The 26,037-nt window shown below is 42.4% G+C and overlaps 1 protein-coding gene across 3 annotated transcripts in view; it reads left to right on the top strand.

The window, feature by feature from the left end:
* Positions 1-26,037, top strand: part of SPTA1 (spectrin alpha, erythrocytic 1) — an 81,624-nt gene that overhangs the window by 18,770 nt on the left and 36,817 nt on the right. For all 3 annotated transcript variants that reach the window (XM_027612018.2, XM_027612017.2, XM_027612016.2), the window contains exons 16-25: positions 977-1,220; positions 2,478-2,600; positions 9,816-10,033; positions 10,873-10,965; positions 12,883-13,020; positions 13,974-14,125; positions 14,717-14,903; positions 16,234-16,335; positions 17,518-17,609; positions 18,400-18,544. In XM_027612018.2, the coding sequence (XP_027467819.2) occupies positions 977-1,220; positions 2,478-2,600; positions 9,816-10,033; positions 10,873-10,965; positions 12,883-13,020; positions 13,974-14,125; positions 14,717-14,903; positions 16,234-16,335; positions 17,518-17,609; positions 18,400-18,544 (1,494 nt within the window). The remainder of the gene's footprint in view (positions 1-976; positions 1,221-2,477; positions 2,601-9,815; positions 10,034-10,872; positions 10,966-12,882; positions 13,021-13,973; positions 14,126-14,716; positions 14,904-16,233; positions 16,336-17,517; positions 17,610-18,399; positions 18,545-26,037) is intronic.

Genomic DNA, 26,037 nt, shown 5'->3' with positions numbered 1-26,037 from the left:
CTACTGCTTTAATTTTATTTAAGAATATTGAAGCCTATAGCTGTGAAGTGACTTCCATGAGGTCACAGAGAAAATTGGCAACAGGGCGAGGACTAGGATGTGGATGTGTAGGCTCTGAGTGTCAGAGTTATTCCCCTGACATCCCACCAGATTGTCACTTGAATTTATCCAGTAAGTTAGAGTGTGGACACTGGGTGATTTTCTGGAGAACCCAGTAGACTCAAAAGTGAGTCTAACTGACTCACTTTTGCATCCACAGTGTCCTAGCTTGTACTTAAAAATGACTCTGTTGTTCCCTAGAAAGTCCTACTGATCTGTCCTGTTAAAATAAACTTTTATGATGTCTGCTCCTTGGATTAAATGGGAAAGACAGAATAATCTACAGGAAACAGAAAACAGGAAATGAACCCAGTCTCTTAGATAGCTCCAGGGATGGCTTGATGGAGGTGGAAACAAGGTAACGAAACAGTGAGATTCCTTTTGGAAACACCTCATTTCATCTCCTGGGCATTGTTCCTGGGAAGCCACAAACTTCAGCCTGGGAAGTTTCTGTGTTAGTTACACCCGCAGCTCATTTGCAAGGGACAGGGTGGGAGAGGAAGCAGACAGAAAGGCTCCTGCTGTGTTCCTCCGGGCCACGGTTTGTTAACACTCTCTGACAATTAGCTACAGTTTATTAACACTCCCAGACAGTTAAGACTCTGTATACGCGGTTTCCCTGATTTCCTTGGCACACTCTGTATATAGTCTGTCTTTCTGAAATGAGGCTTAAGAAGTACTTTCCTATAAATAGCTCTTGCCTGACGATGTGGTCCTCAATTCAGCATCCCCTGCCACTCTAGCTCACAGATGTGATTAGAAGTCGTAACACGGTACTGGGGGAAGCTAATTCTCCCCGAAGCCTCCCCGTGCTGAACCCCCACTCCTTTCTACTAAACAATGGCATTTCCTGACATCTATTCTCTCTCTCCCTCAGGATCAGGTGGACGCCCTCACAGACCTGGCAGCATATTTTGAAAAAATAGACCATCCCGATGCGGGGGACATAAAAGCAAGGCAGGAGTCCCTGGTGTCCCAGTTTGAAGCTCTGCAGGAACCACTGAGCACCCGGAAAAAGAAGCTCATTGACTTTCTCCACCTGCATCAGATCTGCAGGGACACAGAGGATGAGGAAGCCTGGATCCAAGAGACTGAGCCCTCAGTGGCTTCCACCTACCTTGGTTAGACCCTGAGCATGGGCGGGCTGAGCCATAGGAGAAGACCAGGGTGTACTGACTGTCAGAGAGATCTGGGACAGCCTGGGATGTGGTCGTGGTGGATACAGTTTGGTCTCAGCTCTTCCCCTTCACACTCAGGAACCATTTTCCCATCTTCCGTAGAAGACTTTGTTAAAATTCATACTGAAGAGTTTACCTCTTAAAGCAGACCATGAATAGTGCCATGAATTGAAGGCCTCTGGGAAGAGCTGGAGGGCTCAGCCTTTTGTTATTTGCTCTGACTTAAGTTACTGCCAAGGCCCTTGCCTGAGCCATCATGGTTGGTGCTTGAGGTTCTGAGTAATTTTTTCCACAGTGTCAGTGCCTCCCTTCTGTGAAGATCTGAGTTACTACAAGGAGAAAAGGGGTGGGACAGCAGAGAAAGTACAGACCTTCCTTTCCTTTGGGAGCTGTCCTTTATCGCCAGTGTTGGGATACATGTGGAATGCAAACTTCAAACCCACATACTGGGGACATCTATGAGGAACTGATGATGGTGACAGTGGAGGGGCCAGTCTAGGAAAACTTCTAGAAGAGACAAGACTTTTGAAGTGTGGACGGGCATGGAGAGTTTCTGGAAAGTCATTTAGTGGGAAGTATAGGGAAGGGAATTTTGAAGGGAAGTGGGGGGGGAAACACATGGATGGGAGATAGGGAGTTGACGTCTAGAAATGGGGGGCTTAGAAGGTGAAGGAAATTAACAATGAATAGCATTTAGTTGGTGCTTGTTAATGTTAGTAGCAAGGGAGGCATTTTTTATGTTATTTCTAATCTTTACAAAGAAAACTTTAGAACATATAACACACCATTTTCATGGTGAAATCCTCTACCAAGTTAGAGGATGTAATAACTTTCTGACATGCATAGGGATTAGTAAGTGGAAGATTCTGCTTCTTACACTATAATATGCTGAAACAAAATTGGTTGCATGATATTGAAAGTTCTAGTTGAAGAGTTACTTGCATTCCTACCTACACAGTGACTTATCTATTATCTTCTGTAAAATAATGAATTGAATTTTTTCAATACAAAGAGAAAAAGGGAAGAACAACCCTGAGCAGAGTTAATTCAGACAAATGGTATAAATTTCAGGAAGCCCACTCGGGGATTACAGCCTCAAAGGGAAAAACTTGTAGGTCCAAGAGTTATAAAAAGTAGAGTAGCCTCTTCTTATTCCATACACTAGAACAATACCGGCCTTGAAATTATTTTTCTCTGTAGGCAAGGACCTGATTGTCTCCAAGAAGCTTCTGAACAGACACCAAGTCATCCAGGACAACATTGCCAGTCATGAGCCACACATCCAAGCGATAACGGAGAAGGGAAACAAAATGGTAGAGGAAGGTATGTATGGTTCAGGTTGAATTGGTCAATCGTCACTATGTTAAACTTAAGAAGTTTGTTCAATTTTAGGGCTTCATGGGAATTTAAAGATATCCGATGCATGTTCCCTTTCAATGCAGAAAATCCCCTTGGTCATTTCTGACAGATACAATGATGATAAAATATTGCTTATATATTCCAATAACAGGAAACTCCCTACCTCATAAACCAGTCATTTGTATTCTCAGTTAAGCCAAAATTATTAAATAAAATATTTTTGTGCTAATAATCAATATGCTCTTCCACAGAAGTTTTAGAATTTAGAATTGAAGTTATAAAGCCCCAGAAAACAAATCAGGTCCTTTTCCCGCATAGGAATTTCCAGATCTGTGAAGACTTGCCTTAGATCATTTACATTTATTTATTTTGATCATTTACATTTAAAGCAATTATATTCTTGATAGTTAATAACACCATTTCTTTTTTTTAATTTTATTAATTTATGTTAAACACCATACATAACATCTTTAGTTTTTGATGTCGTGTTCCATGATTCATTGTTTGCATATAACACCCAGTGCTCCATTAAATGCATGCCCTCGTTAATAGCCATCACAGGCTAACCAATCCCCCCACCTCCCTCCCCTCTAGAACCCTCAGTTTGTTTTTCAGAGTCCATAGTCTCTCATGGTTTGTCTCCTCCTCTGATTTCCCCCCTTCATTTTACCCTTCCTACTATCATCTTCTTTTTTTTACGATTTTTTTTTTTATTAGTTTCAGAAGTACGGGTCTGTGATTCAATGGTCTTACACAATTCACAGTGCTCACCATAGGACGTACCCTCCCCAATGTCTACCACCCAGCCACGCCATCCCTCCCACCCCCAACCATTCCAGCAATGCTCAGTTTGTTTCCTAAAATTAAGAATTCCTCATATCAGTGAGATCATATGATACATGTCTTTCTCTGATTGACTTATTTTGCTCAGCATAATACCCTCCAGTTCCATCCACGTCGTTGCAAATGGCAAGATGTCGTTCCTTTTGATGGCTGCATAATGTTCCATTGTGTGTGTGTGTATATATATATATATATATATACCACATCTTCTTTATCCATTCATCTGTTGATGGACATCTTCGCTCTTTCCAAAGTTTGGCTATTGTGGACATTGCTGCTATAAACATCGGGGTGCACGTACCCCTTCGGATCCCTACATTTGTATCTTTCGGGTAAATACCCAGTAGTGCAATTGCTGGGTCATAGGGTAACTCTATTTTCAACTGTTTGAGGAACCTCCATACAATTTTCCAGAGTGGCTGCACCAGCTTGCATTCCCACCAACAGTGTAGGAGGGTTCCCCTTTCTCCGCATCCCCGCCAACATCTGTCATTTCCTGGCTTGTTAATTTTAGCCATTCTGACTGGTGTGAGGTGGTTATCTCATTGAGGTTTTGATTTGGATTTCCCTGATGCCGAGCGATGTTGAGCACTTTTTCATGTGTCTGTTGGCCATTTGGATGTCTTCTTTGGAAAAATGTCTGTTCATGTCTTCTGCCCATTTCTTGATTGGATTATTTGTTCTTTGGGTGTTGAGTTTGGTAAGTTCTTTATAGATTTTGGATACTAGCCCTTTATCTGATATGTCATTTGCAAATATCTTCCCCCATTCTGTCGGTTGTCTTTTGGTTTTGTGGACTGTTTCTTTTGCTGTGCAGAAGCTTTTTATCTTGATGAAGTCCCAATAGTTCATTTTTGCCCTCGCTTCCCTTGCCTTTGGCGATGTTTCTAGGAAGAAGTTGTTGTGGCTGAGGTCAAAGAGGTTGCTGCCTGTGTTCTCCTTTAGGATTTTGATGGACTCCTGTCTCACGTTTAGGTCTTTCAACCATCTGGAGTCTATTTTTGTGTGTGGTGTAAGGAAAGGGTCCAGTTTCATTCTTCTGCACGTGGCTGTCCAGTTTTCCCAACACCATTTGTTGAAGAGGCTGTCTTTTATCCATTGGACATTTTTTCCTGCTTTGTCGAAGCTTAGTTGACCATGGAGTTGAGGGTCCATTTCTGGGCTCTCTTTTCTGTTCCATTGATCTATGTGTCCGTTTTTGTGCCAGTTGCCAGTACTGTACTGTCTTGATAATGACAGCTTTGTAATAGAGCTTGAAGTCAGGAATTGTGATGCCACCAGCTTTGTTTTTCTTTTTCACCATTCCTCTGGCTATTCGGGGTCTTTTCTGATTCCATACAAATTTTAGGATTATTTGTTCCATTTCTTTGAAAAAAGTGGATGGTATTTTGATAGGAATTGCATTAAATGTGTAGATTGCTCTAGGTAGCATTGACATCTTCACAATATTTCTTCCACTCCATGAGCATGGAACGTTTTTCCATTTCTTTATGTCTTTCCTCAATTTCTTTCATGAGTATTCTATAGTTTTCTGAGTACAGATTCTTTGCCTCTTTGGTTAGATTTATTTCGAGGTATCTAATGGTATTGGGTGCAACTGTAAATGGGATCGACTCATTAATTTCTCTTCTGTCTTGTTTTTGGTGTATAGGAATGTCACTGATTTCTGTGCATTGATTTTATATCCTGCCACTTTACTGATTTCCTGTATGAGTTCTAGCAGTTTTGGGGTGGAGTCTTTTGGGTTTTCCACATAAAGTATCATATCATCTGCAAAGAGTGAGAGTTTGACTTCCTCTTTGCCAATTCGGTTGCCTTTTATTTCTTTTTGTTGTCTGATTGCTGTGGCTAGGACTTCTAGTACTATGTTGAATAGCAGTGGTGATAGTGGACATCTCTGCCGCGTTCCTGACCTTAGGGGGAAAGCTCTCAGTTTTTCCCCATTGAGAATGATATTGGCTGTAGGTTTTTCATAGATGCCTTTTATGATATGAGGTATATACCCTCCATCCCTATACTCTGAAGAGTTTTGATCAAGAAAGGATGCTGTAGTTTGTCAAATGTTTTTTCTGCATCTATTGAGAAGTTTATGTGGTTCTTGTTCTTTCTTTTGTTAATGTATTGTATCACATTGATTGATTCGTGGATGTTCAACCAACCTTGCAGCCCAGGGATAAATCCTACTTGGTCGTGGTGAATAATTCTTTTTAATGGGCTGTTGGATCCCATTGGCTAGTATTTTGGTGAGAATTTTTGCATCCATATTCATCAGGGATATTGGTCTGTAATTCTCCTTTTTGATGGGGTCTTTGTCTGGTTTGGGGATCAAGGTAATGGTGGCCTCATAAAATGAGTTTGGAAGTTTTCCTTCCATTTCTATTTTTTGGAACAGTTTCAGGAGAATAGGTGTAAATTCTTCTTTAAATGTTTGGTAGAATTCCCCTGGGAAGCCATCTGGCCCTGGGCTTTTGTTTGTTGGGAGATTTTTGATGACTGCTTCAATTTCCTTAGTGGTAATAGGTCTGCTCAGGTTTTCTGTTTCTTCCTGGTTCAGTTTTGGTAGTTGATACATCTCTAGGAATGCATCCATTTCTTCCAGGTTATCTCATTTGCTGGCATATAGTTGCTTGTACTGTGTTCTTATAATTGTTTGTATTTCTTTGGTGTTCGTTGTGATCTCTCCTCTTTCATTCATGATTTTATTTATTTGGGTCATTTCTCTTTTCTTTTTGATAAGTCTGGCCAAGGGGTTATCAATCTTATTAATTCTTTCAAAGAACCAGCTCCTAGTTTTGTTGATCTGGTCTACTGTTCTTTTGGTTTCTAGTTCCTTGATTTCTGCTCTGATCTTTATTATTTCTCTTCTCCTACTGGGTTTAGGCTTTATTTGTTGTTTTTTCTCTAGCTCCTTTAGGTGTAGGGTTAGGTTGTGTATTTGAGACCTTTCTTGTTTCTTGAGAAAGGCTTGTATTGCTATATACTTTCCTCTTAGGACTGCTTTTGCTATATCCCAAAGATTTTGAACAGTTTGTGTTTTCATTTTCATTGGTTTCCATGACTTTTTTTAAATTCTTCTTTAATTTCCCTGTTGACCCATTCATTCTTTAGTAAGATGCTCTTTAGCCTCCATGTATTTGAGTTCTTTCTGACTTTCCTCTTGTGACTGAATTCTAGTTTCAAAGTATTGTGGTCTGAAAATATGCAGAGAATGATCCCAATCTTTTGGTACTGGTTGAGAACTGATTTGTGACCTAGGATGTGATCAATTCTGGAGAATGTTCCATGGGCACTAGAGAAGCATGCGTATTCTGTAATAGTACCATTTCTGTAAATTCCTATTTATGTAGTCTCAGTATCTCTCCTCTTGGCTTCCCATCTTCAGAAACCCCTACTGCTTAAATATGATGTTCGAAACCAAACATCAAATTCCAGGTATGCTATAAGCAACATAGATTACACCGGATCATCCCTCCCTTGATTCAAGAATAATATGTTGCCAAAAAAAAAAAAAAAAGAAGAAGAAGAAGAAGAAGAAGAAATTGTTGCCAGCCAGCTTCCAGCTATCATAAGTATAGTTTAAAATTCACATTGCTGAGCAAAAATTCAGATCTCAGCTGAGGGATTCAAACTTAAAAATGTTTATTTGCAGTTGCTGTTTTACTATAGTGACTAATCTTATTTTTTTTTCTTGAAATCTTTAATTTTAATTGTGGATTTCATCTATTTCTTTCAGTTCTATCAGTTTTTGTTTCATGTATTTTGAAACTATGTTATTGTGTGCGTATATATTTAGGCCTGTTGTGTCTTCTTAATGAATTAAAATCTTTAACATTATGATATATATTCCTCTTTGTCCCTGGTCATACCCTGAAGGCTACTTGGTGCAACTTTGATACAGCCACAACAGCTGTCTTTGATTCATGTTCGCACAATGTATGTTTCTCCATCTTCTTGCTTGTACTCTGTTTCTTTATGTTTAAAGCAGATTTCTTATAGAAAGCATATAGTTAGGCTTTGCTTTTATGTTATGCAGTCGGGTAATCTCTCCCTTTTAATGGGATTGTTTAGGCCATTTACATTTAAAACAATTATCAATATGGTTAAGCTTAAATCTAGCATCTTGCTATTCATTTTTCTTTGTCCATCAGTTTTCACTTTCTTTGGATTAATTATGTATTTATTATGATTCCATTTTATCTCCATATTTGTTAGCTATAGTTCTGTGGGGTACATGTGTGTGGGAGATGTGTGCATATGTGCTTATTCTAGAGTAGTAATTGTCCGATTATGGTTTTGTGGGTTTCATATTGATGCTAAGACATTATTTGCCTTTTTTATATTCATTCTTTTGTAAGTGCACAGTGAAATTTTCTGCATGATGTTTGATAATGCCTTTGCCCTAGTGGTTAATAGAATATATACTTGGATATTCTTTTGTTTTAAAATTTTGTTTCTATTTCCGATATAGTGGTTATTAATAGATATCACCATATGAGCACAAGCTCTTAAGGGTCCCTAATAATTTTTAAAATTATAAGGGGATTCTTAACTATAGAAAACAAACTAAGGGTTGATGGAGAGAAGTGGGTGGGGGATGGGCTAAATGGGTGAGGTATATTAAGGAGGGCACTTGTGATGAGCACTAGGTGTTATATGTAAGTGATGAACCACTAAATTCTACACATGAAACGAATTTTACCATGTATGTTAACTAACTGGAATTTAAATAAAAACTTGAAATGAATAAAAAAAATTATAAGGAGATTCCGGGAGCAAAAATTTAAGAGCCACTGTTCTAGGACTTAAGTATACATCTTTAATGCATCACATTCTAACTTTTAAAATCATACTATTTCATGTGTAGAATAAGATCCTTAAGCAGTATGTTTCCATTTCTCCTATTTTCTCCTTTGTGTATTGATGTCACACATTTTAATTTTACATACGTTATAAACCCCACTGTGCATTGCTACTAATTTTGCCTACCAGTCAATTAGCATTGAGATTAAGAATGGAGAAAAAAACCCTTTTATATTTATTCACATATATTCACATATTTCTCTTCTTTGTTCCTTTGACTACATTGATATTTTTACCTCATAATTTTTCTTCTACATGGAGAGTTTTCCCTAATAGCTCTTGTAGTGCAGGCCTGCTAACCATAAATCCTCTAAGTTTTATTGGTCTAAAGACTTCATTTTTGAAACACATTTTTAGTAGATGTAAATTTTTGATTGATAGTTTTTCTCTTTCTGGACATTAAAGATGCTGCTACATTGTCTCTTGACTTGTGGGGTTTCTGATGCGAAGTCTGCTCTCACTCCTATCTCTGCTCCTCCGTGTGTAATGTATCTCTTTCCTCTGTTACTCTTTTAAGCTTTTTATCACTGGTTTTCAGAAATTTTATTACAATATAACTTGGTGCAGTTTTCTCTGTTTGTTGAGCTTGGCGATCACTGAACCTCTTGGAACCTCCAGGGAACACTCTTAAGCTGGAACTGATTTAGCGATGGGTCCAATACTGAGGTGTAATTCTTCTGGTCCACTTTGGTGGGAGCTGATGTTAACTACCTGCAACCCTATGTGAGTCATGGGGATTTGGGCCTCCAGCTTTTCCATCCCCTTGTCCTCACCTTGAGGAGCCTCCTGACATGTGCATGCAAGTCTCAAACATGCGAGGGCACCCCCCACACATCTCCGAGGCTCTGTGTGTGGTGCACTTCCTCAGCCACCTGCTCCTCGAGCTCGGGTGTTCCTACCTACCCCGGGTCACTCTGCCTGCTCAGCTCAGTGTGACAGCCAGTTCTGTGCGGTGTCACCCCCAGCCCTATAGCCCAGAGACTGCCCTGCACATGGGGGCACATCTCATTTCCTTCCCTTCTCTGAGGAGTCACAGTCCTCTGCCTGTGGTCTGAATATTGTCATATGTTGCAGTCTGTCCTGTTTTCTAGTTGTTAGGGTGGGAGAACAGGTTCTGTGGTGATAAATCCCTTCCGGGCAGAATTGGCGATCAGCTGGATTTTCTGTTTATTCTAGAGAACACATGTTTTTGGAATCCTGGACAGGACCCACACCTAGGTATTCTGTTTTCAAGTCAGTGTACCACAGACTATACCACCCCCTTCACCACCACACATACACACCCAACCTCCATGAGCACCTACTGATGTTCCATCTCATGACATTCTAACTCCCAAGAATTTAGGTAAATTGTTACACTGGCAACATAAAGCAGCAGCCTCATACCTCCCTTTCTCTCTCTCAGGTCACCAAGAGGATTAAAGGATAGTGATGTTAATGAGGGTAATACTCACCCTTTCTATAACTCCTACATAGGGCACTTTGCTGCAGAAGATGTGGCCTCTAGAGTCCAGAGTTTGAATGACAATATGGAGTCTCTCCAGGCTCGGGCTGCCAGACGGCAGAATGATCTTGAAGCCAATGTCCAGTTCCAGCAGTATCTGGCTGACCTGCATGAAGCAGAAGCATGGATTCAAGAGAAGGAACCTACTGTAGACAACACTAACTATGGGGCTGATGAAGAAGCAGCTGGGGTAAGGTGGGCATGGGGGTAAACATTGTCTAGTACTCACCAAATGGTATCAAATTAGCCTGTGGGAAAGCTATAGGTTCTGTGAGATTATTTGGGTGTTTCCAGAGTGATAACCTTTGGCCTTCCCTTGGTTGGGATAACCTCGGAGTTGACACAAATCCTAAAAGGCACACTACATTTTCCTCATCCCACGGAGATTCATAGATTCCTTAAAGATTATCTAAACCCAAAAAGGCATGACCAGAGATCCATGTCTGTCTTGGTCCCATCCTGAATTTCCCAGAATAACCTTGGGATCTCACAGACCAACCATGGTTCTAAGATGTATACAGTTTAATTACTTTATTGACATAAAATTAGGCAGACATGTTGGAACAAGAACCTCAAAGGTCATAGTTACCCTCTATGTCCACTTCTTGTTTTGTTCATGGTCTCCTGAGAAGCTGGCATAGTATTTAACAAAACTTCAGCACTAAAAATAATTACGGTGGGCATCTAAAGTTATGCTAGTGTTTAATACCACAAAATAACATCATTAACAACATCCTCTTCTAGCTGTGATGTGTGTTGATAAACTACTTGTGCAATTGTGACTTCATTTTAATTAAAGCAAATGTATTGAATATATTGAAATTGTTGATCATTTAACTCCTATTTTCCTGATACTTGCAAATTTAGAGTTAAACAACAACAACAAACCCTCTTTATTATAGATGGAAATTGTCTCTTACCCGGAATTAGGAAAATTGAAATAACCCAAAACAATAGCTGAATGACCCCCAGGAATGCTTAGTGCTCTTCCTGTATTCAATTCTAATGATCCTTCATCAACAATTCCAGGCTCTTCTGAAGAAGCATGAGGCCTTCCTGGTGGACCTGAGTGCATTTGGGAACAGCATGCAAGCCCTGCGAGACCAGGCAACAGCTTGCCAGGTGAGAAGGCGTCGAGATGCCAGGAGCCACACTCCTCGCCAAATGAAACGGGATTCTCTTTACTACTGGCTTTTACTTCTAATAACCCAGGAAATAGTTGCAAAGGAAATACTAAGTTCTATGGGCCTGATAAGCAGGAATGGTCGCTTCTTTGTAGAATTTACCGAGATTTAGTTCACAGGGGGTTCTTGGTGAGTGCGATCACGTGCTCATTGATATGCTCTGGCTTTCCATCTTCCTTCTTTTTATATTTCCATTCCTATTTTTTTTTAAGATTTTATTTATTTGACAGAGAGAGACACAGCGAGAGAGGGAACACAAGCAGGGGGAGTGGGAGAGGGAGAAGCAGGCTTCCTGCGGAGCCGGGAGCCCGATGTGGGGCTCAATTCCAGGACCCTGGGATCATGACCTGAGCCGAAGGCAGACACTTAACGACTGAGCCACCCAGGTGCCCCCATTCCTATTTCTTTCTAGCCCCCTCTATATACACCTCTCCTTCTTATAGTCCTTCCTGATTCCTTATCTTCCTTCTTGGTCGTTTTTTATATACTTATTAAATGTCGACCTTATGCAACCTTGAATAAAAAATAATCTTGACTGCAGGAAAATTCCAGTCTACTAGAGATCAGGAAGTTCAGCAAATAGGTGCATATGATAGATATATGGACAGGAGAAAGGGTCTCAGGGGAAGGAGTGTTCCCCTCACCTGAAATAAGAATGTTGGAAAGTAGGAAGATTCTCACGGCTGAGGTGAACCACTTTATCTGAGTTATTTTTTTTTTTAAGGTGGTTTACTGTGTAGACAAGGAGAAGGGCTTTTCTCGTCAATAAGCTATGAGAGCAAAGGCACCAAAGCACAGAATAATCAGGTGTATTTGGGAAATGGGTAATGCAAATGCTGGAGAAGGTGAGGATGGCCGGGAGCCTGAGCCCACGCTGAGAGCTGGTACTGAAGAGGGCCAAAGCTGGGACCCACTAAATGACGGGGGCGCCCCCTCGCAGTAGCAGACGGAAAAAGAGAGACACCTGGTACAGCCTTTCTAAGGAGAGGCTCTGAGTTCACGCCTGGGAGTAGACAGCAGGCGTGGGCGGGACATGCCAGGTCACCATGTGTGTGTGGAGCCTGTGCGCCGTGCCTTCCTCAGCCTGCACGGTGGAGCCTAAACAAGAACAGATGGTGTTTGCGTTGTGCATGTTGAGGAAACACGATACTCAAAGGATATAACATCAAAAGGGTCTGTAAGGGGAGGCACACATCTTCCACTCTGATTCGAAACAGGGGTGGGCCACCACTTACAAAGTCATGTTGTAGTCTGTTCATTCTCTCAGAGGTATGATATTTGCAGAAAGCATAAATCAGAGAAGGCTACACCTTGGAGAGCAGGTTGCTTGTTAAAGAGAGAGTCAAGATCTTTGATCTCAGTTTACAGTGTCAGTTTTTACAGTTCTGTGGCCTTTCCTGTGCTCTAGGTCACCCATCTCAAAAAAAAAAAAAAAGCCCACATTTCGTTGATGTAATAATTTAAGGGTGAAGGGGTTGGAAGTGTTGTCAGTGGAGGCCTGGGAAATACAGAAGGTGATGAGAGATAGTGGGTCTTTCACTTTCTCGAACAGTCTTCTGAAATGTTGGTGCACATAATCCTCTATTACCTGCTTTACAAACTGGTGGCTTAGAGCACTCACTATGTTTCTGACCAACTACACCCTCACTTGCTCATTCTGTGCTCGTGTTTCCCGGCCTGCGTGTGCCCTCAAGGGTCAGGGTGGAGCGGTGTGTCTGAGAATGGCATACTGCAATCTCCCTCTTACCGGCAGCCGTGTGGGAGGGTCCAGCCCTAGGCTCTCCCCACCATGGGGTTGAATAGAGACGTGTTTCCAGCAGGTGACTGACATGATCTGCTTCCTGCTCTTGTTCAGCAACAACAGGCTGTGCCAGTGGAGGGAGCTGCTCGAGAACAGAGGGTCGTGGCTTTATATGACTTCCAGGCCCGCAGCAATCGAGAAGTCACCATGAAGAAAGATGATGTCTTAACTTTGCTCAGTTCCATCAACAAGGTGCCTTTCTCTTCTAACCTTCTTCCCATCAGCAAGACAGCTCTTCCATGGTCAACTCTCTCAGCCCTGCCAGATATCCACATTTTGGCCAAACAACATTTTTCTATCACTGTCTCTCTTAAATAACCATAATTTATTAAGTAGTATCTTTCCTCCAGGTATTGTGTTAAGATCCTGTATATATCTTTGGAGTTATAATACCAATGACAGTTAACAAAATGAGGACTCAAAGAGCCTAAGTAAGTTGCCCAAAGATATAGAAGCTATGAATGACAGTTCTGTGATACTAAATTATCCCTTTCTCTTCATCTCTGTTTGTCCCTCTTCCGTGCCAATGGTCCCAGTGCTGGAACAACAATGGCTGGGGAGAGGAGGAACCTGAAAAAAGAGAAGTCTTTTGTCAACTTGGTTTTCTTTAATGTGTGAGAAACAGGTCTGTGAAAGAGCCTGTAAGAACAGGGACAAAATATTGGCTCTTTTCGTAAGAGCTCAAATGATTTTTTTACATTCTAATAATTTCCAAAAATTATTGGGAAGAAAAGAAGAGAGTTTGGGATATTGTTGCCCTGAGGCAAGTGAATTTTAGAGAGGCAGGATGGATGGTCCGTGATCAAATAGGCTATGTGCCAATCCCACTTTGCTCAGGCTTCTCCCTGTCATCATGTCATGCTCTGAGGATATTGACTCCAAAGTGTTAGGTCAGTATAACACCCCCAAATTGCTCTGTGGGGTCCAGGGTGATACTTAAACACAAAGCATCCACATAAGTGAGTTTCAGGGCCATGCACAATTTTTAGGTACTCTGGGAAAGGGATGGGGAGGAGATGCCCGTGCCAGCCATAGCCCGTGCCCGTGCGTACAGACTTACTTAGTTCTGAGAGTTGAAGCCTCTCTTATTTGTGGTTTTTCGAGAACTAAGGGAAGAGTGAGGATCTCGCTCTCTCTCTCTTCAGGACTGGTGGAAGGTGGAATCTGGCGACCACCAAGGTTTTGTGCCTGCTGTCTATGTCAGGAAACTGGCTCAGGATGAACTTCCCACACCACCGCAGCGGCAGCGAGAAGAACCAAGCAGCATCACCCAGCGCCAGGAACAGATTGAGAACCAGTATGTTTTAGAGGCGGGAGAACTGGACAGTACTTGGCTAAACATTTCTTGTTGGCAAAGACACTTCTCATGACTCTGCAGCTCTTAAATTAGAGATGCCATTGCAAATTCTCAGATTTTAAGAGCTAAAAGTAAACTTCGGGTCCTTGAAATACTTCAGTTTTTGTATGAAAATGATTAAGTCAATTGCTTGAGGTCAGGCACTTCATAGAGCCACTCCTTCCGGTTCCCTGCCCAGTGTTCGGAGGGTTATCGAACATCTGACTTCCACGTGAACTTTGTTTTCTCTACCGGGCTGTTTCTCACCCAGCTGTCGGCAGGCATGTGAACATCTCACGTCTATAGAATAGGGGAGGGGTGATGCCGGTCACTGTTGGAATATTGATATTTGTATTATTTTTAATGGAATCCTGTGTGTTTTGTCTCTCTGCTCTCAATGCTGTTTTCCTCCCAGCTTTATTTCCTCCCCTCCTCTGTTCTTTTGATTTTCCCTCTCTCTCCTTCTGGCCCCTCTCAGTCTCCCTGCTTCCACTCTTCAGTGTTTCCTCCATGTTTCACGACACCGTTCCCATTCTCCGTTTCTGCACACAGGTACCGCTCCCTCCTTGATAGGGCAGAAGAGCGCAGGCGTCGTCTACTGCAACGTTACAATGAGTTTCTGCTGGCCTATGAGGCGGGCGACATGCTAGAGTGGATCCAGGAGAAGAAGGCAGAGAACACCGGGATGGAACTAGATGATGTCTGGGAGCTGCAGAAAAAGTTTGATGAGTTCCAGACGGTGAGAATGAGCAACCTTCTCCTCCAGATGGCTTTCAGATGGTGACCCTGCTTCCGTTTATCTCACACCTCTTCCTAAGTGGTTCTTCAACTTCACATTTGCTAAATATCCTTCCCAGAGCTGCTGAGCGTCCCACATTTCAGATCTCCCTCTCGGGATGAGAGGTGGAAGGAAAATACAGAGGAATTCCTGGCCTTGGTTCTGCAGCCTGTGGTCCCTGCCACTCCCAGACCCTCCTGGGAGTGCTGGTCTCCCTGAGTTCTTCAGCACTAGCCCCACACTGTGCTGCGTTCTGGGATCCCAGGTTGAGGTGGGAGGCTGTGGGACTCTTCAGAAGCTCTACCCATGGGGCAGAAGCTGGGGTGGGAAGGTGGGAAGAAAAACTTGACTCTACAGCTAGTTTCTAAGATTCTACCCACCTAAAACCATCCATCCCCTGTTCTCACAGATTCATTCCATATGTTAGCTAGCAGTAAATATAAACCTCTTCCTTCCTTTCATTTTCTTATGATGCCTTCCACATAGAATTCAAGGCAACACATAGATAGATGATACATGGGATAGAGGATGATAGATAGATGATAGATAGATAAATGTAGAGGGAGAGGATAGATGATTGTTGGATGGCTAGATAGATGGATAGATGGATGGATGGATGGACAGATGATAGATACATAGACAGATGATGGATGGAAAAGTAGATGATGGAGAGATAGATGATGGATGGAGAGATAATGGATAGATAGATGATAGATAAACAGATAAATAGGGATTGTATATACACATATGGAATATATAAGGAAAGAGGAGAGTGAAAGAAAAGGAAGCAAGGACAAAATTATAAAAGAACACCAGGAATGACACTCCCACGAGGAAGCTCAATTAGAGGCCTTTGTACAATGTAACGGATGATATCATCCCCACAGGCATTGCAGTGAGCTCCTCAGAGCTATTTCTTACAATACATCTTAACACAAGCAGATTGCAACTTAGTCCATGAAATTCTATAGAAGGCAGAGGAGTTTGTGTGGGTAGGAAAGCACAGGATGCGGCTCAGGTAATCTGGGAGAGATTTTTAAGAAATCTCGGAAATTGGATGTGCTCCACACTCCAGAAAAATGGCAGCTCTCTTGCCAAGTTCTCGAGGGCCAGCAGGGTCAGGGAGTTTAAAGCTACTCTTCTGAGTGGCAGATTGGAGGGCAGCTTCTTGTGCATTGCAAGTAAGGCTAGCGATATTAATATTTAGTCAAAGTGGAGCAGAGATGAGCAGGCAGGTGTGAAGATTCCTGAGAAGGGAAATTATAGTGCTTTGGGCAAATTTTCCCACCAGGATTTGAAGGCCAATGAGCCTCGGCTGAGGGATATCAACAAGGTGGCAGATGATCTTCTATTTGAAAAGCTTCTAACACCAGAAGGAGCTCAAATACGGCAGGTAAGTAAAGCTCCTTCCATGTTTCCTCACTGCCACACTGAGCTCTGGGGGCTCTTACCTTTCCCTTAAATACACTCAAAGTCATATTCCACAGATCAGCTTGGACAGGCAGAAGGTATAAAGCTGGCTTCGGGAAAGGTCAAAGATGATAGTTCAAGCAGTCCAGCCACGTATATATTTAAACCGATCTGAAATCTATAAATTGCAACACATGCCTCCCTCCTCCCCCCAACTTCACTTACAGACACAGAAAATTCATGCTCAGATACATGAATATGAAGAAAATGTAGGTAAGAAGCCATGACAGTGGAGAAGGCGCCCGGGTGGCTCAGTCGTTAAGCGTCTGCCTTCGGCTCAGGTCATGATCCCAGGGTCCTGGGATCGAGCCCCGCATCGGGCTCCCTGCTCCGCGGGGAAGCCTGCTTCTCCCTCTCCCATTCCCCCTGCTTGTGTTCCTTCTCTCACTGTGTCTCTCTCTGTCAAATAAATAAATAAAATCTTAAAAAAAAAAAAAAAAGAAGCTATGACAGTGGAAAGGGGCTAGTCTGGAAAGCTGACTGGAAGAGACAGGCTCTGATAAAATCTGAGAAAAGAAGGAGAAAATCACAGGTCAGTACAGACAGGAAGTTGGGCATTCTAGATTTAGATTGGGACTCATGGTTCCATAAAAGATCGAATGAACGTTGAGTTCAGCTCTCTGGGTTGTCCTCAACCAGGGAAGATGAGTTCTCTGCCTCTTTTCTGGTGGTTGAGGTGGGGTAGGAGGAAGAAAAATGTGCACAGGAATAATTCACTTACTCCCTGCAGAAACTAGAGCTCTAAGTGGCAGTTTGGTTTGGTCAATTCAGGATGCAGAATTATAATAGCTGCTAACTACCAAGGCAACATGTCCCACTCATCTTCTGGAGATTGGGATGTAGTCTCTGAAGCAGCCAACATCAGTTGCTGCTCTAAGGTTGGGGGTTCCATCCTGGAACATCATTTGGGGAAGTAATTCATCCCTTTCTCAACTTCATGAATGAGGGCCAAGCACAAGTTCTCCAGGGAGGGAAGAAACCTCTGTAGTTTCCAAAAGAGATCACTTGACAACAGCCACGATTCAAACCTCATCGGGTCTTCGGACAACACTGAGCTACCTGAGTTAGTTATCTAGCTAACACCTATTGGGTCTGCCTCTTTTAGGAGTTGAATACTCGCTGGGACTCCTTGCAGAGTCTTGCGGAGGAGCAGCGCCAGCTCCTCGGCAGCGCCCATGCTGTCCAGGTGTTTCAAAGGTGAGAAGGTAACCCTCAGAGGCAGTGCTGCTCTAGAATCCACTCAAAACCCCAGTCTGATTGCTTCAGGAGAGGCCCAGCTTTAGTAGAACACACCCGAGACAGAGATTAGAGGGGGTCCGGGGATTCTGTAGCAGATACCTTACTCAGCACACGGGGTCCTCCCATACGACCAGCTCAAATTTTCTAGTGCCTGGGCTTGGATCCCGGCACATAATTAGCAGTTTTCATGATGGCACGTAATTAGCAGTTTTCATGATAGGTAATGAAATCTGATTAGAGACAAGAGGTTTACATAATTACATTTCTGAACTAGCCGTAGACAGCAGCGAGCCACGCATACCACATTGTCTCTAACTGCTGATTCGACCATTTATTACATCTGATTCCAAATCTGTGTCCATGCACATAGCTAAGTAAGCAAACAAACAAGCCAAATGGTAACCAAACACCTTCGCCTGGTATAAATGAATTTTTGAGTATTCGGAGAAGGGAAACAGACATGCAGAGGGCGGCTCTGCAGCCAGGCTCCCTGGTGTAGACAGGCTGCACCAGTTAGCAGTGGTCTAACCTTGAGAAAATGGCCTCCTTAAGGCTCTGTTCTCACCCATGGAAGTGGGAATATGGTAACAGTAGCTACTCCTCAAGGGGTTGTTGGGAGGATGAAGCGAGCCTACATTCTAGCACATCAGGAATGGAGGCGGGGCTGAGTAGAAAGGACTTCCCTGGAGCCGGCTGGGCTGCCTGTGGAGTACACTGTCGCTCTAAGTCTTTTACTGTCGTGAGCCAGAGAAGCAGACGAGACGAAGGAGCAGATTGAGAAGAAGCACCAGGCCCTCTGTGCTGCCGATCCCGGCTCAGACCTGTTCAGCGTTCAGGCCCTTCAGCGGCAGCATGAGATCTTTGAGAGAGACCTCATGCCTCTGGGAGAAAAGGTGAGACATTCGCTCCCGCGCTGCTCCAACACATCCCTCTTCACGTTGACATCTCTCCATGGCCTCTTCTTTGCTTCTTTTTTTTTTTTTTTTTTTTTTTTTTTTTTTTTAATTTTTTATTGTTATGTTAATCACCATATATTACATCATTAGTTTTTGGTGCAGTGTTCCATGATTCATTGTTTGTTCATAACACCCAGTGCTCCATGCAGAACGTGCCCTCCTCAATACCCATCACCAGGCTAACCCATCCCCCCACCCCCCTCCCCTCTAGAACCCTCAGTTTGTTTTTCAGAGTCCATCATCTCTCATGGTTCGTTTCCCCCTCTGACATACTCCCCTTTTCTTCCTCTCCTGTTATCTTCTTTTTCTTTTTTCTGAAAATATGTTGCGTTATTTGTTTCAGAAGTACAGATCTGTGATTCAACAGTCTTGCACAATTCACAGCGCTCACCGTAGCACATACCCTCCCCAATGTCTATCACCCAGCCACCCCATCCCTCCCACCCCCAACCACTCCAGTAACACTCAGTTTCTTTCCTGAGATTAAGAATTCCTCATATCAGTGAGGTCATGTGATACATGTCTTTCTCTGATTGACTTATTTCACTCAGCATAACACCCTCCAGTTCCATCCACGTCGTTGCAAATGGCAAGATCTCATTCCTTTTGATGGCTGCATAATATTCCATTGTGTATATATACCACATCTTCTTTATCCATTCATCTGTCGATGGGCATCTTGGCTCTTTCCACAGTTTGGCTATGGTGGACATTGCTGCTATAAACATTGGGGTACACGTACCCCTTCGGGTCCCTACATTTGTATCTTTGTGGTAAATACCCAGTAGTGCAATTGCTGGATCGAACGGTAGCTCTAATTTCAACTGTTTGAGGAACCTCCATACTGTTTTCCAGAGGGGTTGCACCAGCTTGCATTCCCACCAACAGTGTAGGAGGGTTCCCCTTTCTCCACATCCCCGCCAACATCTGTCGTTCCCTGACTTGTTAATTTTAGCCATTCTGACGGGTGTGAGGTGGTATCTCATTGAGGTTTTGATTTGGATTTCCCTGATGCCAAGCGATGTTGAGCACTTTTTCATGTGCCTGTTGGCCATTTGGATGTCTTCTTTGGAGAAATGTCTGTTCATGTCTTCTGCCCATTTCTTGATTGGATTATTTGTTCTTTGGGTGTTGAGTTTGATAAGTTCTTTATAAATTTTGGATACTAGCCCTTTATCTGATATGTCATTTGCAAATATTTTCTCCCATTCTGTCGGTTGTCTTTTGGTTTTGTGGACTGTTTCTTTTGCTGTGCAGAAGCTTTTTATCTTGATGAAATCCCAATAGTTCATTTTTGCCCTGGCTTCCCGTGCCTTTGGCGATGTTTCTAGGAAGAAGTTGCTGCGGCTAAGGTCGAAAAGGTTGCTACCTGTGTTCTCCTTTAGGATTTGGATGGACTCCTGTCTCACGTTTAGGTCTTTCAACCATTTGGAGTCTATTTTTGTGTGTGGTGTAAGGAAATGGTCCAGTTTCATTCTTCTGCATGTGGCTGTCCAATTTTCCCAACACCATTTGTTGAAGAGACTGTCTTTTTGCCATTGGACATTCTTTCCTGCTTTGTCAAAAATAAGTTGACCATAGAGTTGAGGGTCCATTTCTGGGCTCTCGATTCTGTTCCATTGATCTATGTGTCTGTTTTTGTGCCAGTACCATACTGTCTTGATGATGACAGCTTTGTAATAGAGCTGGAAGTCCGGAATTGTGATGCCGCCAGCTTTGCTTTTCTTTTTCAGTATTCCTCTGGCTATTCTGGGTCTCTTCTGGTTCCATACAAATTTTAGGATTATTTGTTCCATTTCTTTGAAAAAAGTGGATGGTATTTTGATGGGGATTGCATTGAATGTGTAGATTGCTCTAGGTAGCATTGACATCTTCACAATGTTGATTCTCCCAATCCATGAGCATGGAACGTTTTTCCATTTCTTTGTGTCTTCTTCAATTTCTTTCCTGAGTATTTTATAGTTTTCTGTGTACAGATCCTTTGCCTCTTTGGTTAGATTTATTCCTAGGTATCTTATGGTTTTGGGTGCAATTGTAAATGGGATCGACTCCTTGATTTGTCTCTCTTCTGTCTTGTTGTTGGTGTATAGGAATGCCACTGATTTCTGTGCATTGATTTTATATCCTGCTACTTTACTGAATTCCTGTATGAGTTCTAGCAGTTTTGGAGTGGAGTCTTTTGGGTTTTCCACATACAGTATCATATCATCTGCAAAGAGTGAGAGTTTGACTTCCTCTTTGCCGATTTGGATGCCTTTGATTTCTTTTTGTTGTCTGATTGCTGTGGCTAGGACTTCTAATACTATGTTGAATAGCAGTGGTGAGAGTGGACATCCCTGCCGCGTTCCTGACCTTAGGGGAAAAGCTCTCAGCCTTTCCCCATTGAGAATGATATTCGCTGTAGGTTTTTCATAGATGGCTTTTATGATATTGAGGTATGTACCCTCTATCCCTATACTCTGAAGAGTTTTGATCAAGAAAGGATGTTGTACTTTGTCAAATGCTTTTTCTGCATCTATTGAGAGGATCATATGATTCTTGTTCTTTCTTTTGTTAATGTATTGTATCACGTTGATTGATTTGCGGATGTTGAACCAGCCTTGCAGCCCAGGAATAAATCCCACTTGGTCGTGGTGAATAATCCTTTTAATGTACTGTTGGATCCTATTGGCTAGTATTTTGGTGAGAATTTTTGCATCCATGTTCATCAAGGATATTGGTCTGTAATTCTCTTTTTTGATGGGGTCTTTGTCTGGTTTTGGGATCAAGGTAATGCTGGCCTCATAAAATGAGTTTGGAAGTTTCCCTTCCATTTCTATTTTTTGGAACAATTTCAGAAGAATAGGTATTAATTCTTCTTTAAATGTCTGATAGAATTCCCCTGGGAAGCCATCTGGCCCTGGGCTTTTGTTTCTTGGGAGATTTTTGATGACTGTTTCAATTTCCTTAGTGGTTATAGGTCTGTTCAGGTTTTCTATTTCTTCCTGGTTCAATTTTGGTAGTTGATACATCTCTAGGAATGCACCCATTTCTTCCAGGTTATCTAATTTGCTGGCATAGAGTTGCTCATAATATGTTCTTATAATTGTTTGTATTTCTTTGGTGTTGCTTGTGATCTCTCCTCTTTCATTCATGATTTTGTTGATTTGGGTCATTTCTCTTTTCTTTTTGATCAGTCTGGCCAGGGGTTTATCAATCTTGTTAATTCTTTCAAAGAACCAGCTCCTAGTTTCGTTGATCTGTTATACTGTTCTTTTGCTTTCTAGTTCATTGATTTCTGCTCTGATCTTTATGATTTCTCTTCTCCTGCTGGGTTTAGGCTTTCTTTGCTGTTCTTTCTCCAGCTCCTTTAGGTGTAGGGTTAGGTTGTGTATTTGAGACCTTTCTTGTTTCTTGAGAAAGGCTTGTATTGCTATATACTTTCCTCTCAGGACTGCTTTTGCTGTATCCCAAAGATTTTGAACAGTTGTGTTTTCATTTTCATTGGTTTCCATGAATTTTTTTAATTCTTCTTTAATTTCTTGGTTGACCCATTCATTCTTTAGTAGGATGCTCTTTAGCCTCCATGTATTTGAGTTCTTTCCGACTTTCCTCTTGTGGTTGAGTTCTAGTTTCAAAGCATTGTGGTCTGAAAATATGCAGGGAATGATCCCAATCTTTTGGTACCGATTGAGACCTGATTTGTGACCTAGGATGTGATCAATTCTGGAGAATGTTCCATGGGCACTAGAGAAGAATGTGTATTCCTTTGCTTTGGGATGGAATGTTCTGAATATGTCTGTGAAGTCCATTTGGTCCAGTGTGTCATTTAAAGTCTTTATTTCCTTGTTGATCTTTTGCTTAGATGATCTGTCCATTTCAGTCAGGGGGGTGTTAAAGTCCCCCACTATTATTGTATTGTTGTCAATGTGTTTCTTTGCTTTTGTTATTAATTGCCTTATATAATTGGCCGCTCCCATGTTCGGGGCATAGATATTTACAATTGTTAGATCTTCTTGTTGGATAGACCCTTTAAGTAGGATATAGTGTCCTTCCTCATCTCTTATTACAGTCTTTGTTTTAAAATCTAGTTTGTCTGATATAAGGATTGCCACCCCAGCTTTCTTTTGGTGTCCATTAGCATGGTAAATGGTCTTCCACCCCCTCACTTTCAATCTGGGGGTGTCTTTGGGTGTAAAATGAGTCTCTTGTAGACAGCATATTGATGGGTCTTGTTTTTTAATCCAATCTGATAGCCTGTGTCTTTTGATTGGGGCATTTAGCCCATTTACATTCAGGGTAACTATTGAAAGGTATGAATTTAGTGTCATTGTATTACCTGTAAGGTGACTGTTAACTGTCTGTTGTCTGTGTTCGTTTCTGTTCTTTGCTGCTTTTAGGTTCTCTCTTTGCTTAGAGGACCCCTCTCAATATTTCTTGGAGGGCTGGTTTCGTGTTTGCAAATTCCTTTAGTTTTTGTTTGTTCTGGAAGCTTTTTATCTCTCCTTCTATTTTCAATGATAGCCTAGCTGGATATAGTATTCTTGGCTGCATATTTTTCTCGTTTAGTGCTCTGAAGATATCTTGCCAGTCCTTTCTGGCCTGCCAGGTCTCTGTGGATAGGTCTGTTGCCAATCTAATGTTTCTACCATTGTAGGTTACATATCTCTTCTCCCGAGCTGCTTTCAGGATTTTCTCTTTGTCTCTGAGACTCGTAAGTTTTACTATTAGATGTCGGGGTGTTGACCTATTTTTATTGATTTTGAGAGGGGTTCTCTGTGCCTCCTGGATTTTAATGCCTGTTTCCTTCCTCACATTAGGGAAGTTCTCTGCTATAATTTGCTCCAATATACCTTCTGCCCCTCTCTCTCTCTCTTCTTCTTCTGGGATCCCAATTATTCTAATGTTGTTTCGTCTTATCGTATCACTTATCTCTCGAATTCTGCCCTCGTGATCCTGTAGTTGTTTCTCTCTCTTTTTCTCAGCCTCTTTATTTTCCATCATTTGGTCTTCTATATCACTGATTCTCTCTTCTGCCTCATTTATCCTAGCATTTAGTGCCCCCATTTTTGATTGCACCTCATCAATAGCCTTTTTGATTTCGATTTGGTTAGATTTTAGTTCTTTTATTTCTCCAGAAAGGGTTTCTCTAATAACTTCCACGCTTTTTTCAAGCCCAGCTAGTATCTTTAAAGTCATGATTCTGAACTCTAGGTCCGACATCGTACTAATGTCCGTATTGAGTAGGTCCCTGGCTGACGGTACTACCTCTTGTTCTTTTTGCTGAGGTGATTTCTTTCGTCTTGTCATTTTGTCCAGAGGAGAATAGATGAATGAGAGAACAAAAGGCTAACAGGTTTACAACGTCCCCAGCAAATATACTGTATGCAAATCAGAAAAGACCTGAAACCAGGGGAAAAGAAAGGGAAAGAAAGAAAAAAGAAAGAGAAAAAGAAAAAAAAAAAGAAAAAAAAGATAAAAACAAAAACAAAACAATTCAAAAAAGGCAGAATATGATCAAATATGATCAGGTTAGTGCATAGATCAGTGCCACACACTAGATTTTGGGCGTATTTTGGTCTGTTAGAAAAAGTGCCTCCTAAAATTTTAAAGGAAGAAAGACATATATGTACAAAATAAGGGTTGATACAATGAAGGGATGGAAGATGACTGTAAAGATGAAAATTATAAAAGATTTTATAAAAGGACTTGGTAAGATAAGTTGTTTGAAAAAAGAAAGAAGATTTAAGGAAAAAAAAAAAGGAAAAAGGGAGAGAATGTGATCAGGCAGGAGACTAGAACAAAGCCATACACTAGTGGTTTAGGGTATATTTTGATCTGTTAGAAGAAACTGTACCTCAAAATTTTAAAGAGAGAACAACTTATATATATATGCCAAAAACAAGGATAACTACTATGAAGGGATAAAATATGACTCTAAAAATGAAAAAAAAATAAAAAATGTTTTTTTTTTTTAAAAAAAGGGATTTATAAGATGTTGGTTGAAAAAGGGAAAAAGAAAAATAAAAAAAGTCAACAAAAATTAACTTTGATGAAATAATGAATCATGGTAAAAAAAAAAAAAAAAAAAAAAAAAAAAAAAAAAAGAAGGCATGAATCTATGTGCAGTATTCCCCTAGCGCTGGAGTTCTCCTATTCTCCTTGATCGATCAACTTGGTCTTGGCTTGCTGGCTGTTTGTGCTGATCTTCTGGGGGAGGGGCCTGTTGCTGTGGTTTCCAAATGTCTTTGCCGGAGGCGGAATTGCCCCGCCCTTGTCGGTCCGGGCTAAGGAAGCTGCTCCAGTTTGCTCTCAGGAGCTTTTGTTCCCTGCAAGCTCTCGGTACAGCTTTGGAGGACCAGGGCGAAAATGGCGGCCTCCCAGTCTCTGCCCGGAGGAGCCGAGAACTCGGGGCCCCACTCCTCAGTGCGCACCCAGAGAAAAGCAGTCACTCCCGTGTCCCCGGTCTCTGGCCGCACTCCGTGCTCACCTGGCCTGTGACCGAGCGTTTCTATCTCTGGCACCCGACCCCGCTCGGAGTCTCCAAACCCAGCAGATCCCTGCAGTGTGTTCCCGCACCGCTCCTCCCCGGGAAGGAAGGGGAGTCTCCCCGGATCTGCTGCTTGTTGGGTCCCTGCTGGGGGAGCCGTGCCCCGACTGGGCCGCAGATCACAGTTTGTGGCAACCCCGAGCTGAGAGCCCGCGACTCTGCTCCGTCTCTGCAGCCGGCTTCCCTGCTCCGATCCCTGGGAGCTCTGCCGCACTCAGGCACCCCCGGTCTCTCTGTGACCCCGAGGGTCCTGAGACCACACTGTCCCGGGAGGATTCCACCCCCCGCTTAGCCACTGCAGCGACGTCCCTCCGCCGAGCCAACTTTTAAAAGGTCCGATTTTGTGCTCCGCGGCTCTAGCACTTGCCAGAAGCGGCCGACGGAGGCCCCTCCCCCGCCGTCTATCCTCCCGAATATCGCCTCGGATTCACTTCTCCGCACGTCCTACCTTCCAGTAAGTGGTCGCTTCTCTGTTCAGAGAGTTGTTGCTACTCTCCTGTTCGATCTCCTGTTGAGTTCGTAGGTGTTCAGAATGGTTTGATCCCTATTCAGCTGTATTCCTGAGACCAGACAAAATCTAGGTCTCCTACTCCTCCGCCATCTTGCTCCGCCCCCCTCTTCTTTGCTTCTATTCCCCAGTCCCTTACTCTCACATTTCTCCTTCTCTTACTCCATACTTGCTCTTGCACCTGTCCCTGAGGGCACCAAAAGGACATGGCCAGGACCTCTAACATGGAGGGAAAACATCCTGAAATGACCTCTACTGTCCAAGTACCTCTTCAGTGGCTTCCAACTGCCTAGACCATACAGAAGGCCTGCAGCCTCAGACCAGGAGGGACTGGCCACCCCCAGGATGGCCCAGGCCAGGCGTGTTACAGTTTCCTTCATAAGGAACTGAAAA

This window comes from Zalophus californianus, chromosome 10 (assembly GCF_009762305.2).
Source record: "Zalophus californianus isolate mZalCal1 chromosome 10, mZalCal1.pri.v2, whole genome shotgun sequence".
NCBI lineage: Eukaryota > Metazoa > Chordata > Mammalia > Carnivora > Otariidae > Zalophus > Zalophus californianus.
Note: the sequence above shows the minus strand (reverse complement) of the source record. Positions and strands in the feature narration are given on the sequence as shown.